We start from the raw sequence: 16663 nt of genomic DNA, 5'->3' as shown, positions 1-16663 counted from the left end.
CTGGAGAAATGTGCAGAAAATGCTCCTGCCACACCGGTGGGACTGCATCCAACTGTAGAAATGTGCACAACACAAACTTGCCACACAGGTAGGACTGCATCCTGCTGGAGAAATGTACACAAAATACCCCAACATACTGGTTCTGTTTGATTGTACAGTATGTAGAAGTGTTACTCCCTGAACCCTTTTCGTAAGGCAAATATTAGCAGGTTTAAATTAGGTAAGTGATTTTCATGTTATAAACTTTTCTTTGCATGAATGTAATTGACTTCCTTGGCAAAAGCTTTTACTTAAATGTTACTAAAGGAAATGAAGACCTGTCTGTTTGACAAAGTGAGTGAGTTGTTTATATTCTTAGCAGACTTTTAAGCAGTCTGCAGCGTGGGAAAAGGGTAATTTTCTCAGAGGGCTGATGTTTGGAGAAGTATTCAAAATAATTATTGATAGCATTTTCTGTACAGAGCCTTGAAGAAAATATGATGATTTGTTGAAAATGAAACTGCTGTTAGGTTAAATCTTGTATTTTGCGTTCCTAACACTTGTAAAATCAAGTTCTTTACACTGCTTCTGCTACTGTTGTCACACAGATTATAAAGTAAAACACGGGTGTATGATTTATCAGCTCAAAAAAGGAAACTCCATAATGACATTTCTAATGGGAACCTTTCCTTTAAGGCATCTGAAGCATTTTCCTGCAAAAAAAGGAAGAGCAAGTGATTCAGACCTTATATGGTGACTCTTTAAAGTTTAATGTAAACTTTTGTCAGAAGAGGACAGATGATGATTTGTAGTGCTATTTAGTTAGGAGGATGAGACCTTTTTTATTACAACTGGTATTAAAAACAAAAACAAATAATCTGTTTAAACCTTACTTTGTTTTAAAATATACTTCACAGCAAGCAGTTTCAAATTTTCCTGCTTTTAAGTAATTTCTGTCTAAATCAAAACATGTTCTGTCTCTTAAATCTTTTCACCTTATTTAGTTTCTGTAGAAGTGTGTTGTCTTTATTTATAAGCAAACCATTCTGTAAGGATTACTTGTTAAACGTTTGGAAAGCTGTCAGCATTTTAATGTCTGCTGTAGTTTACAGCAGATACAAGAGAGATTTGTGATTTTGCTACATTAAAATAATACACAAAGTAAAGTTGTGATTGCATATTTTTTGAGGCATACACTTTTCTGCTTTTTTTATTTTATTTATTTTTTTTATTTTGTACTTGTAGGAATGAAGTTGGAGACTGCAGCTGGCAGGTGTCTCTGATGGTACAGGAGGCTTCATGTTCCAGAGGGGATGTTCACAGAGAGTAAGTACATTTCCCAGAGACTGTATGTGTGGGTTCTATTTTTTGCATGGCTTATTATACCAGCTTAATCCTAAAAGTGACCCAGCAAAGTTAGTATCACACAGCTGAGCTAGTCAACAGAGCTGAAATTAAGCTGTTCTTTTTTTCTGTGCCCTTATATGGCTAGTGGAGTCATTAGTGATGCAGTAAAGTTTGTTTGCTCTCCTCGGATCACTCCTCCTCCTATAAACATCTGAGGCTAAAACTATTGGATGGCTTTTAAGACCTTTTCACTGCTGCCTGTTTCTTTTCTGTGCTAGAAACAGGGAGTGGAAGACTGGCAGCTTTGAGGAAGACGAAGAGGAGGAGGAAGAGAATGGGAGTCCTGAAGCAGTGAAATTCAACAGGTTTGGTGCTATCAGAAAGAGCCTAGATTATATTAAACCCACAGATGAGGAAAGTGAAGACATAAGAGGAGTGTTAAAGAGACGTATAGACACCAAGGAGCATACAGAGGAAAATATCAGGCAACAAGAAGCAGAACAAATTGATTTCCGGACTGTGCTTGGAAAGAAAGTGATCACCAAAACTGTTTCTGAGGAAGAACTGAAAGAAATACCTGCAGATCAAATGGACTTCCGGGCTAACTTACAGAGGAAGGTCAAACCCAAGACCTTGGAGGAAGATATGAAGCTACACAGCCCTCAGCAAGTTGACTTTCGGTCAGTCTTGGGTAAAAAAGGTGGCAGCCCTAAAATTGGACCTCCAGATAATGTTCCAGGCAAAGCAGGTACTCCTGACTTCAGATCTGTTCTGGGCTCAAAGAAGAAGCCTCCCATTGAAAACAATACCAATTCTTTAACCCCAAATTCTAAGCCAGAGAAACCAGCAGAAAAGAATGAGGTAAACTGTGAACATGGGTGTGCAGTAGTGGATGGTGAGATTCAAAAGGAAAAGGCTAAGAAATGGGGTAGAGTACCCGAGTTTACAGAAAAGCTTCGAGACTGTCGTGTAAATAATGGAGAAAAACTTGTGTTACAGTGCCAGGTTTCCTCTGATCCATCAGCAACAGTTAGCTGGGCTCTTAACGGAAAAGCCCTCAAGTCTTCAAAATCAGTTGTCATCTCACAGGAAGGTAAAGTCTTTTTTTTTAACATATTGTTTGTTTTGCATTACTGCTTTTCAAAAATGGCATGCAGATTTCATATTCCTGCTAGTATAAATTAAAATGGTATGTCTTTATATTAGCCTGCTTAAGTTTGAATAACTACTCTTGGGTTTAAGTATTTGTAAATGCAACAAGATATGCATAAAAGTCATACATGTAAAAGGAAATTCAGATTAGCTACTGAATGATTTTTGTGAGATGAATGCAGGAATGCTTTCCTTTAAGGGTAATTGCCTCTTAGTTTCACCTTCCTAAGTGAAATGATGTCTGCTTTTCATGTACATCTTTTCTCATTAGCATGCAGTGAAGTGCACCGATACAGTCATGTTTTACATTTGTATACTCGCGTTTGACTTAAAGCACTCTTTCTGCTCTATTTGTCATCTGACCAGTAATAGTCCTAAATGATGATTTGAGCTCATGTCTGGATCAGCATGTAATAGAACTGCTGTGACCGTTCTTCTTTTGTTTTGTTTTGTTTTTTTCTGTTTCAGCATGATTAGAGCTATTGGTAGGCTGGTTCATAAACAGAGGCAAGGTGTCCAACCATACTGCAGAGTACTTGTGCTTGGGCAGGTCACCGCATGATGATAGGGAAAGAGGAAATGGTATGTCCAGCTTGCTTTTCTCTTGAAGAGGGTTTGTGGGGTGTCTACTTCATTGCAAACACTCTTTGGACTTCTAATCAATATAAAGCAGAAACTCCTCCAAACCCTCCCCAAGAAAACTAAGACTTGACCACAGACTGCTTCATCTTTCTTAATACTGACAACCCAGGGTCAGGGGCAAACCTGGACCACAAGTACACTGGGGCGAGGGGTGAATCTGTCTGCGGTCAGGTGTGTTGTCTCTTGGGGAAACTTCATGTAGATTTCTGCTTTGTCAGTGACATGCAGGGGACTTATGCTGATCCATAATGAAGAACTTCACTAATTCACAAGCCACACTTTGCACAAGCATTACTTGACATGAGCATGGTTTCATATTTTATTCTATCATGACACCACTGCATATATGATACAGGAAGCTTATGGGGAAAGGTCTTCCATGTCAGAGTGATGGGAACCCTAAGGACCTCACCACAGAAAGATGATTGTATCTGTAACAACGCAGGAATAAAGAAAGATCTTCAAAGTACACCAAGCGATGCACAGGAGAACAGAAAGTAAGGGGTAGTAGGCATGGGGGGAGCAGTCCTAACAAAAAAATTATTGTTTAGGAAAATAAGAAAAAAAAAAGAGCGAGCTTCTACCAGGAAAAAAAAATTGTATAGGATTTGACATGCCAACACCTAGTACTTTAATTTGTAAGCCTTGAAAATCCTTCCTTTGTTTCCTGTAGAATTACCACATAGCCTTCCCAGTGTTTGCATCTTCTCAGGCGGGGGAAGTAGGAAGAAACTTCACAGTCTCTAACCTGCTGTCTGGCTCAGAAAAAGGGACAACTCCTTTGGACCTAATTATTAACATGAATAGCAGCTCTGACGTCTGTAGCACACTGAAATAACAGTGAGCTAATATATATTAAGTCATATTACCCAAGTCATCAGTCCTTTGTAATTCACCACATCAAAAAGATGGCAGCCTCAAAACAAAATTGTCATTTGTGTTTGCCTGTTTTCTTGTCATTTTATTACAATTTAATTCTATGATGAAATAACAGTTACATAAATTTGAGAGCAATCCCTGAACTACCACTGTTTTCACTGTCTTTAGATTATCTGGCCATTTGTGTCTCTCTTGAAATTCCAAAGGCTTGAATACCAAGACTGTTAGTGCAAGTGTGAGGAATATGCAGTAATAGTGTAGTTATTATTCTTTCTGTAAGGTACAGTGATCTCAAAGTCTGTACAAGTAAGTAGCAGGATTGAAGGCACAAATGTTTAATGGTATTACAGATGTTTCTAACATTCACTGCAACACTTTAGAAAACAGATTTTATTTTGTGCAAGCGAGACTCATAGTTAAGGCTATCATACTTATGATAGAAAACCAGTGGCTTGTGGGCATATGGAGCTGGGCAGTTTGCAGGCATAGGCAGCTGGCATTTTGCAGGTGTAGGCAGTTGGCGATTTACCAGCATAGGCAGCTGGCGATTTGCAGGCATAGTTGATCTGTATAAGCAGACCGTGATTTGCATAGGGAGAAGGTAATATGCAGTCATATGGAGTCATATGGAGTTGATTTGCATCAGAAGATAGCAGTTTGAGGGACTTCAGTTTTTAGGGCTCTTGACCCCTCTTTCTCCCCCTGCAGCACATGCACACACAAAACAGGGCACCCCACATGCTGTGCACATCTGTCTCATTCATTTCTTTTTCTTGTACTACTTTGCATACCCATGACTTTTTCAATCTTTGTTATAGTCTGAAAAACACAGCGTCAGTTAACTGAGTATACTGCTTAGATATACATATTCATATGTCTGTAGAATCTGAGTTTGACAAAGGCGTATTTAAGTTTCTTTCTTGAAGAGACCATGCTTAACTAATATATCAGTTCATTAACAGAGTGCAGTATTTGGAAAATTTATCAAGTGCACTCAATACTGAATTGATGGAGTTGTCAAAAGAAGAAAGAATGATTGTCCCTAACCTTAACCTTATCCCTGCATGTATTCCCAACCCTACACATTACATTGCCAATACCCCTTTCTCTAACAGGACCACTACTCAGACAAAGCATGTCTGAAAGTTTGTGATATCTTTATAGCAAACTGGAAAAGAAGGCTATTTTGTTTTTTAATCAGTTTCATTTTAGCAGTTTTAGTTTTGGGTAAATGTGCTGTTAATGTAATGTGTGTGGATGATTCTGCATATTGAAATTCCCTACTACATTTGTGTATGTGTGTAAGTATGCGTGTAAGTAATTCTACCCATTTGTGCAACACTTTATCCCTGTTAGTATGGCCTTTTAGTTTGTACCACAAAACAAGACTGAAATTACCCCTGTTTAAGTAAGCATAGTTTGTACAGAAGGTAAACCTTTACATTTCAAAGCCCCCCCCCTCCCAATTAGTTTTTCTATCTTAACATAATATTTCCCCTTACATTTTCCCATCCTGTTTTTTATAAACAAAATCATTTTTATTAAATTACCACATATAACATAGGCAGTCCTACATTTGTATAAATGAAAAACAAACCATATTAATACAACTTTAGTTGCAAACATTATACATCACAGACCATGTTGAAACAACTGTAATTGCAAATGTTATACATCATTTATAATATCCAGCCATTGTCAGTTAATATTACATAGCTCATTCAACATCTGCCTTCTTTTAAACCTCATTCCTCCTCTGCATGTATTGTTCCCCCAATTCCCATTTTTTTCCTATGTAGTTTGCTCCTTTCCATTAATAAGGATCCCAATTCCAGTTGTTTTATCTCTGTTACTATATTCATAACTTCTAGTAAAGTTGGTTTAGACTTTGATTTCCATTTTGTAGTGATTGCTTTATTGGCAGCCACCATAATTAGACTCAGCAAAGCCTTACTATGTCTAGTCAATTCTGATTCTGTATCGTAGCTGAAAAAATCCTTTCTATAGTTACACCAATCTGTTTACCTAGTATCCTTGACAGAGTTGTCTGCAGGGAATCCTTAAAGCCTGCCAACTCTACACTCCCAGAAAATATGTTCCCAGTTACCTCTTTCTTTCCCATCACATCTCCTACATCTGCTCTCTACCTGTGGAAAAAGGTTTAAAAGTACCTATATAAACACTTCCAAGCAAAGATCCTAAATCTTCTAGACTTTGTTGAATATTTGGGAGACATACATATATCCCATCATTGTGTCTTTATGAATTGCTTATCCAGTCTCTCTTCCCAATCCTTTCTAAGCGCCTCTGGTTGATTCTTATAGTTGTCATGTGATATTTTATATGCTCTACTATTTATTCCTTTTTTAACAGCAGATTCTGTTCTAGATTGTATTAAAAACTCTACCAGTGCTGTTCTTTCGTTTAGGACCCCCCCCCCAGTTTATTTCTCTTTGCCTATACTCTCATATCAGTCCTTGATAAAGAAGGCAATCTCTAAACTACAGTCCAAATAAATTCTTGGTGTCTTCCCATTCTGTTACGTTTCCCTTTCTAGTTACTTGCTCCAAAAACCTTGGATCCTTTGCCAGTTTCCTAAAATAAATTCCAGCCCCCTCTTGCCTTTTGTCTGTATCCCTAATTGCAGTCATCCCTATCAGCAGAATCTCTTTTCTCCATTCCTGTACTGGCTTAATTTTTAAAATACTTTCTGCTACTTTATGAATATAATATTCTGTATGATTATTGTCATTCTCCTTAAGGGTCTGCATCCAAAATCCCAGTCTTTCCTTGTTTATTGAGTTTCTCCCCTGTATCACCATTATCCCTTTCCACTTTGAATTATAATTTTCTGCTTGTGCTGTGTTTACGACTTTTAACTGTGTTGCTCTAAAGTACCTCTTCAAATCAGGTAATCCTAGTCCACCTTGTTCCATTGGAAGAATCAGCTTGTCCCACTAGACCCTTTTGCTGTCTTTTCCTTCTAGATAAAATTGTTCAGCTCTTTTTTAATTACTATCCACAGCTTCTCCTCTAGTTGATAAAAATATGCCTAGCCTGTTTATAAAACTAAAGAGACTAAAAACATTTTAACTGCTTGTATCTTACTGTCTGTACCCATATAACAAACCTTCCAGTTTCTCAGTTTTTGTGTGATCTTCTGTTTAGTCTCTTCCTACATATTCTTAGCTGCCACAACGTAGTCCTTTTTAATTCATCTATCCGCGGTGGTGCAGCGGTAGCGTTGTTGCCTCACAGCAAGAGGTTCTCCCGTTCGATTCTCGGCTGGAGTGCGGGGAGTGCCTTCTGTGTGGCATCTGCATGTTCTCCCCACGGTTGGATGGGAGTTCAAAAGACATGCGTAAATGGGCGTGCCTTCGTTGAAGGTTGAACATCGAGCTGGCACCTCGGCGTTCGTGAAAAATCTACTGCCAATCATTAGCGGACAGGAGTTCCCACTGTGGCGACCCCTAACCGGGAAAAGCCGAAAGACAAACAACAACAACAACTCCTAAATGCTTCATTTTATCATGTTCATTATAAATATGGATATTGCTGGACTAATTTATTTGTGGGTATATAATTTACCACTATTACATTTGTCTTAGCTTCATTAACTTTGTATCCCGAGAAGCTCTGAAACTGCCGTAAAATGTTCCACAACACACTAATATCTCTCTCTGGTTTTGTCAGGTATAAAATAATATCATCTGCAAACAGAGCCAGCTTTTATTGACTACCATACCAATTATATCCTTGAATTTCTAAGTCCCTTATTTTCTTTGTTAATGGTTCCATTTTCCCATCCTGCTTGGTAGTAATGCACACATCTCTCCCAGGAGATGTCCCCTTCTGTTAGGTTCATAGGTACATACTAGGCTATATCTGTGAGGATCATAAGAAGCCTAGCCTTACATTCCCATGGTAGTTTTTATCCCTTCTATTTTGTGTACAAATAACGCTGAGATGGGCAGAACAATGATATGCTGGAACATTTACATGTTGCCCCTATCCATGAGGGACACAGGTGCTAAATCGAGTGAATTTTCAGTTTTGTAGCCATTCATTCAAATTATGTTTGAATAGAGTAGTTTACTTTATGCAAAAGACAGTTCCATAGAAGTGAAATTCTCAGCGGTACAAACCTGTTCCTCCAACATGTTCTCTTTATGTTACAGATGAGAATGTCTTTATTTAATTTTGTAATTTCCTATAATTTTATTTCAGGTTTGGATGCCCATTGCCTGTCATTCACCGCTGTCTCACTTTTTATATTCCCTAATTGCCTTCTGACTAGTCAGTTATGCATGTGCTATATGCAGTACTGGCCTATTTTGATACCCCTGTGCCATTAATTGCACCATATGGGCATACTGTCATCAAGCTAACCAGACACACAATTTCACCTGGATAAGTATCCATGAGGTCATTCTCTGATAAGGGGCTCCAGTCCCTCATTTATTTCTGTCTCTTCCAGATAGCCACTCAAACACCAGTCCCAGTACTCTAATCCCAGTCCAGGACCAATATCTACTCTGACAAGGAAAAGGAATGGTGCAAGGTCTTCCATATTCTTATAACATTTGCACTCAGCCAATGAACAGGCACACAATTGGTTGAATTTCTAGTATGAAAACAGAATATTGATTTATAAGTGAAATTTCATGTCATTGAAAATTGTTATTATGGTAATCTGTAAGTTATGGTGTATGCCTAATTCATTTTTACCAATATTTCTAATTCTGGTTTGTATGAGAAAAAAACACATTGCTTTGTCTGTCACATTATCTGTAAGTTTATTCTACCCATTAGTAAACAGAATTTGTCAAGAAAATTAAACAAATAAATGTGTGCCGATCATGGCAATCAGACATTCGACTGACCGGTTCATTTGAGCAAAGTTTTTGCTCAGACTCAGGATAACAGAGAGTAATATCTCCATTCCCCCAAGTTGCAGAAAACTTGGAGATTATTATACTAGTTAGGGGGTACATCCTCCTGTTTAGGGAGTGTGGGGTTGTTATGCTATCACTAGGAAAAAAAAGCACATTTTGTGATTTTTCTTTTTAGGGATGTGATTGAATGTGATTTTTAAGCATGTTTTTGATAGGAAACTATTTGATTAAGTTCCATTCAAAAGCCAAGCACCACCATTCCCTTAGTTGTTATCTCAAATATAAGACCTAGGATCATAGGAATTCAAAGGCAAATAACACCTTGTGTTTACCAAATATCACTGTCGAGATGTACCCTCATTTCCAGAAAGGAAAACCATGTCAGGCTGGGGATGAATTTATGAGTTCCCATCCAGTCGTCAAAGTTAGTTTTAAAGGAGTCAAGGGTATCATGTTGCTTAACATCTAGTGACAGTTTGTTCCAAAGATTGGGCAATTATTGAGTAATGACTCTATCCCTCCAACATGTTTTATTTTTATGTTGGAGGAGGTTCAAATCCATGGTTTGGGTGTTCGCAATGACATTTGTCCTGTAAAGGTATAAGAAATCCAGTAGGGTGGGGTCTTTGATTGCATAGATCAAATTCCAGGTATAGATCACCACATAGATGTTTAAGTGAGAGTATACCGATAGAGCTTATATAAGCTGTCTTGGTAGCGAAGGATTTTTAGGAGTGTATACATATACATATACACACACACACACACACACACATATATATATATATATATATATATATATATATATAAATGTGTATGTATAAAATAATCAGAACCTTTCAGGACTTTTCCACTTGCATGATATGTCTGCATCGATACATAATGAAAGGTACATTCTACTGAATAGTTAGTCTAAATAGGGCAGAGTACAATGGGACAGTAATAACCCCCGTCAAAGATGAGATAGCCTTTGGAAATGATTTGTACTGGATTTCATGATTTCCTAACTACTGTTGCAACATGGGGGTCAAAGCTGAAGGAATTGTTGACCCAAGTACTGAGATGATTGACTGCTGTGTCCATTGGAGGAAGGTACTAGCTATTCTCCAAGTTTTATATTAGCAGTGTTAGACAAAGGTGGCCACTTGTTTACTTTTATTTTAAACCCTTTTTCTGTACACCATTGATTTGAAGGATTATTTCTTCCTGAAGCTCGTCAGCAAGTTGAGCCAACATAAGTGCCAGATATGTGGCCCTCCAGCATCACTGAGTGTTGCAAGCTAGCATTTGTGTTTATGCAACACCTTTTGTCTCAAAGCACATTATACATGCAGTCCTTTAGACTATGACATAACTGAACATGTATCAGTAGCCCATATGCATTCCTTCACACAACCTAGAAACTGTACACATCACCACTTGCAGAGTGTGCATATCTGAGCAAGTCAGTTGACCAGACTGTTGTTGTAGGACCACACCTGAAAAGAGGCAGTTGTGTCTAGTGGGTTCACCAAGTTAATAGATAAATTTAAAAAGAGGTTACAGTAGTTCCTTTATGTAGATAAGATATAGCTACCTGTCACCATCTCATAAGATACAGCTACCTGCCATCACCTAATACGATACTGTTACCTGCCATTAACTCCGTGATTATTAATGAATTTTTTAAAATAGTTTACATCACTGCCACTACATGAAAACTGCTGCCACTGCCCTAATTCCTAACAGATGACTCCACTCTTTATCATCACCTGGACTGCCTGCCATATTGGTGAACTTTATTAGGTTTGCCTGCCTCAGTGTTTGACTACTAGAACAACTGACTAGTGTGAATTCTGCTGTAACTAAGTTTATATTGCTTATGAAGTAATGGAGCACACCTGTTTCCTGCATCAGCAGTTAAGCATCCTTAATCTTTGTACTAAGAGGTACTATTTAGGTGCCTTCCATCAAGTAGCACACTGCAAATTTCCACATGTGGAAATATGCAGCGTGTGGATTATTTTTTGTCAGTGTCTCTTCTGCTTGCTCTATAGATTATTTTGCACCAGCAGTACTGCTTAACCAATCTTTTGCATGAAGGACATGAACATCACATAGAAAAATGGGGGGACTATATATGGGCATGGGGGTTATATGTCTGAATTTATGTAAATTGTTTATTATGACATGTAAAGTATATATGTAAAATTTATACATGTATTTTCTGGCAACATTTTATTTTATATTTAGTTTATTATTTTCATGCATTTTTATTGCCCATTTACCCAATTCGGGGAAGTCATTCTATCTTGGCAAGGTATAGGCATAAGCCAAGAAGTCAACTGTAAATTCTAAAAGAGGCAGTCCTTAGTGGACTTTAATGCATGCAGACTGCACCTGCACACACAGATTGTATGAATAGACCAGAAATATGAGACAAAAACCAGGGACAGATACCGTTTGCATTTAAGCATGCACATGCACACATACGCACGCACTCGCACACAAACACTTCGGGATAATTTAAAACTTTGAAAAAACAACATCTACAAATCCATCAACTAGAAGACCATTTAAAAAGGGCATCACCATTTCACTAGCTGCACGTCTTTGAGATTTGTGAGGAAATTAGTAAGAGGTGCCAGTAAAAACTGATACAGACACAGTAAAACATGCAAATTCGACTGAAAAGGCACCTCAGGCAGGTACTGAATGAAGGAGACGAGTTGTGGGATGCTAGTTCCAGCCATGACCCTAAACGTACAACAGGTGAAACTGAGCTTAAAAGTGCACATAACAGGATATTTTTTACACTGTCACATGCTAGTGATCACAGTATAGAAATGTGTAAGCCTTCCAAAAACATTAAGTGCAGAGGAAATCACCACAGTTCCACAATTTGTCACTCAAGTGCATTGATGGTGGAGTTGTTTTGTATTACTTTCTGAATACTGCTTTTTACGGTACTTGTCTGTCTGTTGTATAACAAGAGAAGTCTGCTTTGTTAGTAATATACCCTTTTCCTCTGAAAGAGAAGAGGGTTTTGTGTTTGTCTAGTGTGTTATGAGAAGAGGTTCCAGCATTTTTTTTTTTTTTGCAAACTTTAGACTTTGATTTCCTTTTTCTAGTGATTGCTTTTTTGGCAGCTGTTATAATCAGACTCTGTAAGGCCTTACTATGCCTAGGCAATTCTGATTCTGTATCATAACTCAAAAAATAATTTCCTTAGTTATGCCAATTTGCTCACCCAGCATCTCTGACAGTGCAGACTGCAGGGAATCACTGAAGTCCACCAACTCATTACACTCCCAGAAAATATGTTCCCAGTTACCTCTTTCTTCACCAACACACCTCCAACATTTGCTGTCTACCTGTGGAAAAATTCTTTGAAGCCTGCTTGGGGTATAAAAATACCTATGTAAATACATCCAGGCAAAGATCCTACATCTTCTAGATTTTGTTCCATATATCCCACCATTGTTTCTTTGTGAATTGCTTATCCATTCTCTCTTCCAAATCCTTCCTAACCTCCTCTGATTGATTCTTATAGTTATCATGTAATATTTTCTATGTTGTACTAATTATTCCTTTCTTAACTGCAACTTCTGTTCTAGAGTTTACCAGAAACTCTAGCAGTGGTGGTCTTTCATTTAGGACCCCCTATTTCTTTCTTTGCGTCTATACTCTGATATCAATCCTTGATATTGAAGGCAATCTCTAACCTGCAGTCCAAATAAGTTCTTGGCGTTTTCCCATTATATTACCTTTTTGTCTCTAGTTATTTGCTTCAAATACCTTTGCCAATTTTCTCCAATATATTCCTGACCCGTCTTGCCTGTTGTCTGTATCCCTAATTGCAGTCATCCCTATTGGCAGAATCTAATTTCTCCATTCCTGTATTAGCTTAGTTCTTAGAATACCTCCTACTACTTTATGAATATAATAATCTGTAGGATTGTTGTTGTTCTCCTTAAAGGTCTGCAGCCAAAATCTCAGTCTCTCCCTGTTACTTGGGTTCCCCCCCTTTTTCATCATGAGACAAAGTTCCAGCATTGAACATTAAGTGACAGAGAAGGCTTTACTTGCATTAGTGTATCTGCCAGTGCTTACAATGTTAAAACTGTTTCTTGTGACAGATAACATAGTAGCTGAGGGTAATGAAATATTAAAGCTGTGGGTTTAAGGTTGCTCACGTTCAGCAGATTTTAAATGGCCTTTTTTTCAGATTCAGCCCAGAAGCAATGTCTGGTTAAGTGAGTTGCTGAGAGTCACATTGTTAGGCAACAGAGGCTGAGGGAATCAAACCCTGAATCACTGGAGCCCAGGAAACAGGAATGCTTACATTTTAACATTCAGTGATGGCTGTTCACATACTGCTATTCTTCTTATGTGGGTTGACAGTCTGGAAGGCCAAATAATATAGATTTGGTTTAGTATTGTTTACTAAGTTGCAATTGCTTATTGCTCAGTCCTTCTGCTGCAACAGAGATGGCTGTGAGGTTCATGTTGTCTGAGAACAGAATCTGTTTGAGTTTGGCTTAGTCTGTCAAGAGTGAATCTTAAGAGTGAAGAGGAAGGCATGAAGATCAAGGCCTGGGTGATTACCTGGGGAAATACTGGACAGTTGCCACCCACATTCTCTGTGGTGGAGTGGGATAGTGTGTGTGTTCCAATGCAGTGACATCTCTATCTTAGACCCACAGAATGAATTTTTTTTATAAGAAGAAGGAAGGGATGTGAAGTTGGCCAAGAAGTACATCACTTTCTAGCCAGGGAGAACAGGTGTACAGAAGTGTATGCTACTCTGGGTTGTAAAATCTCCTGACTTTCTGCAGGATGGCAATCTATGATCTTTGTCTATTGCCTCCATGTATTTTTTTCTTTTTTTTTTTTTTAGAAGTAGAACTAGTAGAAGACTATTAATGCCAAAAGCTGCTAAAACAGAAACATACACAGTCAAATTGAACACTGCAAAAAAAAAAAAATCTAAAAAAAAAAAAAAATCAGGTTGTTTGGTTATCTTTGTTAGTTAGGTAGTAAGGTTGAATAGACAAACAGAAGTCATATTTTTTATAACACAACCAGGGTTCCTTCTGTGTGGGGCCTGCATGTCTTCCCTGCATGCTTCCACTTTCTTCCTAGAACATGCTGTAGGTGAATTGGTGATAAAAGTAGGTATCGGTGAATTAATGACTAATGAGCATGCCATAGCTATCAAGACTGAGACTTTAGTTGTAGGAAATGTGATATGTTGTAAAAGTTAACTTTGGACTATTCCAGGTTTTGTATAGCATGATGAAAGGTTTGTTTGTTTTTTTTTTTTTGGAGACTTCTGTATGAACTGGATTATTTGACTAAAATCACCCATAAATTGTGTGAAATGCTACATAAATCTTAATTGAATTTCTTTCTGTTTACTGTAAATATTTTGTGTTACAAGGAATTTGCTCACTAAAATATAATATGGTTGAACAACTAGGATATTATATCATGTCGGTGTTTAAAAATAAATATCTTTAAGTTCACGTACAGATAAATGTCTTTAAGCTCAACAGATTTTTGGTTTAATGAGTCTTTTTCAAGCTCTGTTAACATTTTCACAGTTTACATTCAAGTAAATATTTGAAAGCTATTTTAAGATTATCTGGGTCTGTTTGTTTTCCTACCCCTCTGGTAGGTTAATCACAGATACTTTGTGAGGCAGTTCTCTGATGGTCAGCTTTTCTGTAGCATTTGTTCGGTACCCCATTTCATTTCTAATCATCACCTAACACTGTCCTTTAATTATTGAGTGAAAGGCTTCACAGTAAGACTACGTAAAAGTACATAAAATGATACATTGTATCACATTTGTTTTATAGCTAAATTCTCTCCTTAACTATGAGTTGCTCATCATTCATTTCATTGTCTAACTTGTGTGTCACGTCAACACAGCCCTGAGACCTTCCCCATACCACACCATTTTCAGTGGCTTTATGTTGAGCATATTTTTCTTGGTGTTTTTTGTTTCTTAATGATTACGTTACAAAAGAAGACAAAACATTTGTATAAAAAAAGTTCTCTGCTGTAAAATAACTTGGATTAATCTACTTCTATAAGTAAAAGGCAACAGTTCTTTACAGTCTCTGGACTGTATGATTGTTATGTATTCCTTAAAACTAATCGATGCAGTGCTGCCCACTGTGAAGCTGACTGCATGGTGCTCTAGAACCCCATTATCAACCTTTTGCTCTTTCCATGAACCATATTCTCCATTGCCATGGTAGCTCTAACTTTTCTCTTAATGCTTTGCACTACTGTGGTCCCAGCATAGACATCTATGACCTGGATCTTTAGCATTTCCAGGAGATCAAGCCTCATGTCCTGCAGGACAGACCACTGCTGCATTCAAATGTCACTGACCGTATACTGTCTCAAGTGGCCCAGAAACCGCTGCTTGTCACACTTGTCAGTAGCAGTGGCACTGAGCAGGTCACCTGAGTGTCATTTAGAGTCCTGAGGAATTTTTTTCCTCTAATGACTACTATTTGTGCTACTGCAGGTTATATATTCTTTCCTCACCAATGGAAGCTTAGCAAAACATGCCAGGTATCTTTCTCAACCTGCAATTAGTAGAGTGTACTAGTCCCTCAGACATTTGTCAGAACAGTGCCCTATTTTCTGCTGTTCCAATCTAACATCATTACCAGTTGTGCGTAAATGCCTGGAGTGGGTCTTTTTTAGGACAGATTGCAGTACCCCAACCTCATTATGGCCCACCCACAAATGACTCTCTCCATGTTTTCTCAACATAAGTAGTTTTAGCCATATGTGATTATGTTTATGACTCCTTTCTTCCGCTGCATAACTGCCTTGCCACTCCAAACTCAGCCCTGAGGCCTTCTTCCATACTGTTTCTAGTTTCAGAAATTCTCTACCACACTCTTTTATTACCTTCCCTCCATTTTATTCAAGCAGATCAAGGATGTTTCAGAATCTACCCTCATTACGAAGTTCTTTTCACCACTATTAATCTAACTCCATCCCAGTCTCCCCACTCAAGTAGTTATTACCCACAATTCCTTTACACTTTTTCCTTCTCTGTTTTGCCCTGTGGTTTAAGCCACTGACACCATAGACAGCAGGCTGTTAATCTGTGTATGCTGTTGTCCTCCACTGTATGAAATATTGCAATATTCAAAGGTGTTATTACTTTGTCGTGGGTAATCATTTTATCAGCTGTGACTCCACTGTTGTTTCCTCAATCCACTCATGATATACTACTGTTCTGCACCTTTTAGCATATGTACCAGTGTTCTCTCTCTTGTTGTATTGTACTATGCATAATGTATTTTGCTCTTACTTTCTAACCTTGTGTTGGGCTTTCCAAACAGATAGGCCATGTGTCTGAGTGGTATGTTCCTCATATCAGAAGATAAATATAGAATTACATCAGCATAATAAAGCCTGTAATTAAAGTGACATTTTAAAGCCAACTTTTCCTAGATGATTTAAATAAACCTAAATGGCAGTGCTAGTAAGAAATAAATAGCAGTTCTGATTTACTAGCTTTAAAAATGTATCTGCAATATGGATCTTGTCTTTTCTTTTCCTTGTCTGTAAGTCTTGAATGTAGCATTTTAAGTGAATATTACTTTACATTAAGTAATAGAGGAATCTGTAGCAGTTGTATTAATAGAAGTATTCATGGAAAAATTATCTGTAACAATTTCGTATAAAAATTAAATTAAGCAAGTATGTAAACATCTGTAAGAAAGCTAAAGTAAATATTTAAGGTCTATATTGTT

General features: G+C 37.7%; 1 protein-coding gene across 2 annotated transcripts in view; it reads left to right on the top strand.

The window, feature by feature from the left end:
- The window catches only part of MYLK (myosin light chain kinase), a 2381262-nt gene that overhangs the window by 1648848 nt on the left and 715751 nt on the right, over positions 1-16663 (top strand). For both annotated transcript variants that reach the window (XM_044074915.1, XM_044074916.1), the window contains exons 15-16: positions 1225-1305; positions 1605-2419. In XM_044074915.1, the coding sequence (XP_043930850.1) occupies positions 1225-1305; positions 1605-2419 (896 nt within the window). The remainder of the gene's footprint in view (positions 1-1224; positions 1306-1604; positions 2420-16663) is intronic.

The sequence above is a fragment of the Protopterus annectens genome, chromosome 6.part0 (genome assembly GCF_019279795.1).
Source record: "Protopterus annectens isolate FY-2018-M chromosome 6.part0, PAN1.0, whole genome shotgun sequence".
NCBI classification, from domain to species: Eukaryota; Metazoa; Chordata; order Ceratodontiformes; family Protopteridae; genus Protopterus; species Protopterus annectens.
This window is presented reverse-complemented; position numbering and strand designations above follow the sequence as displayed.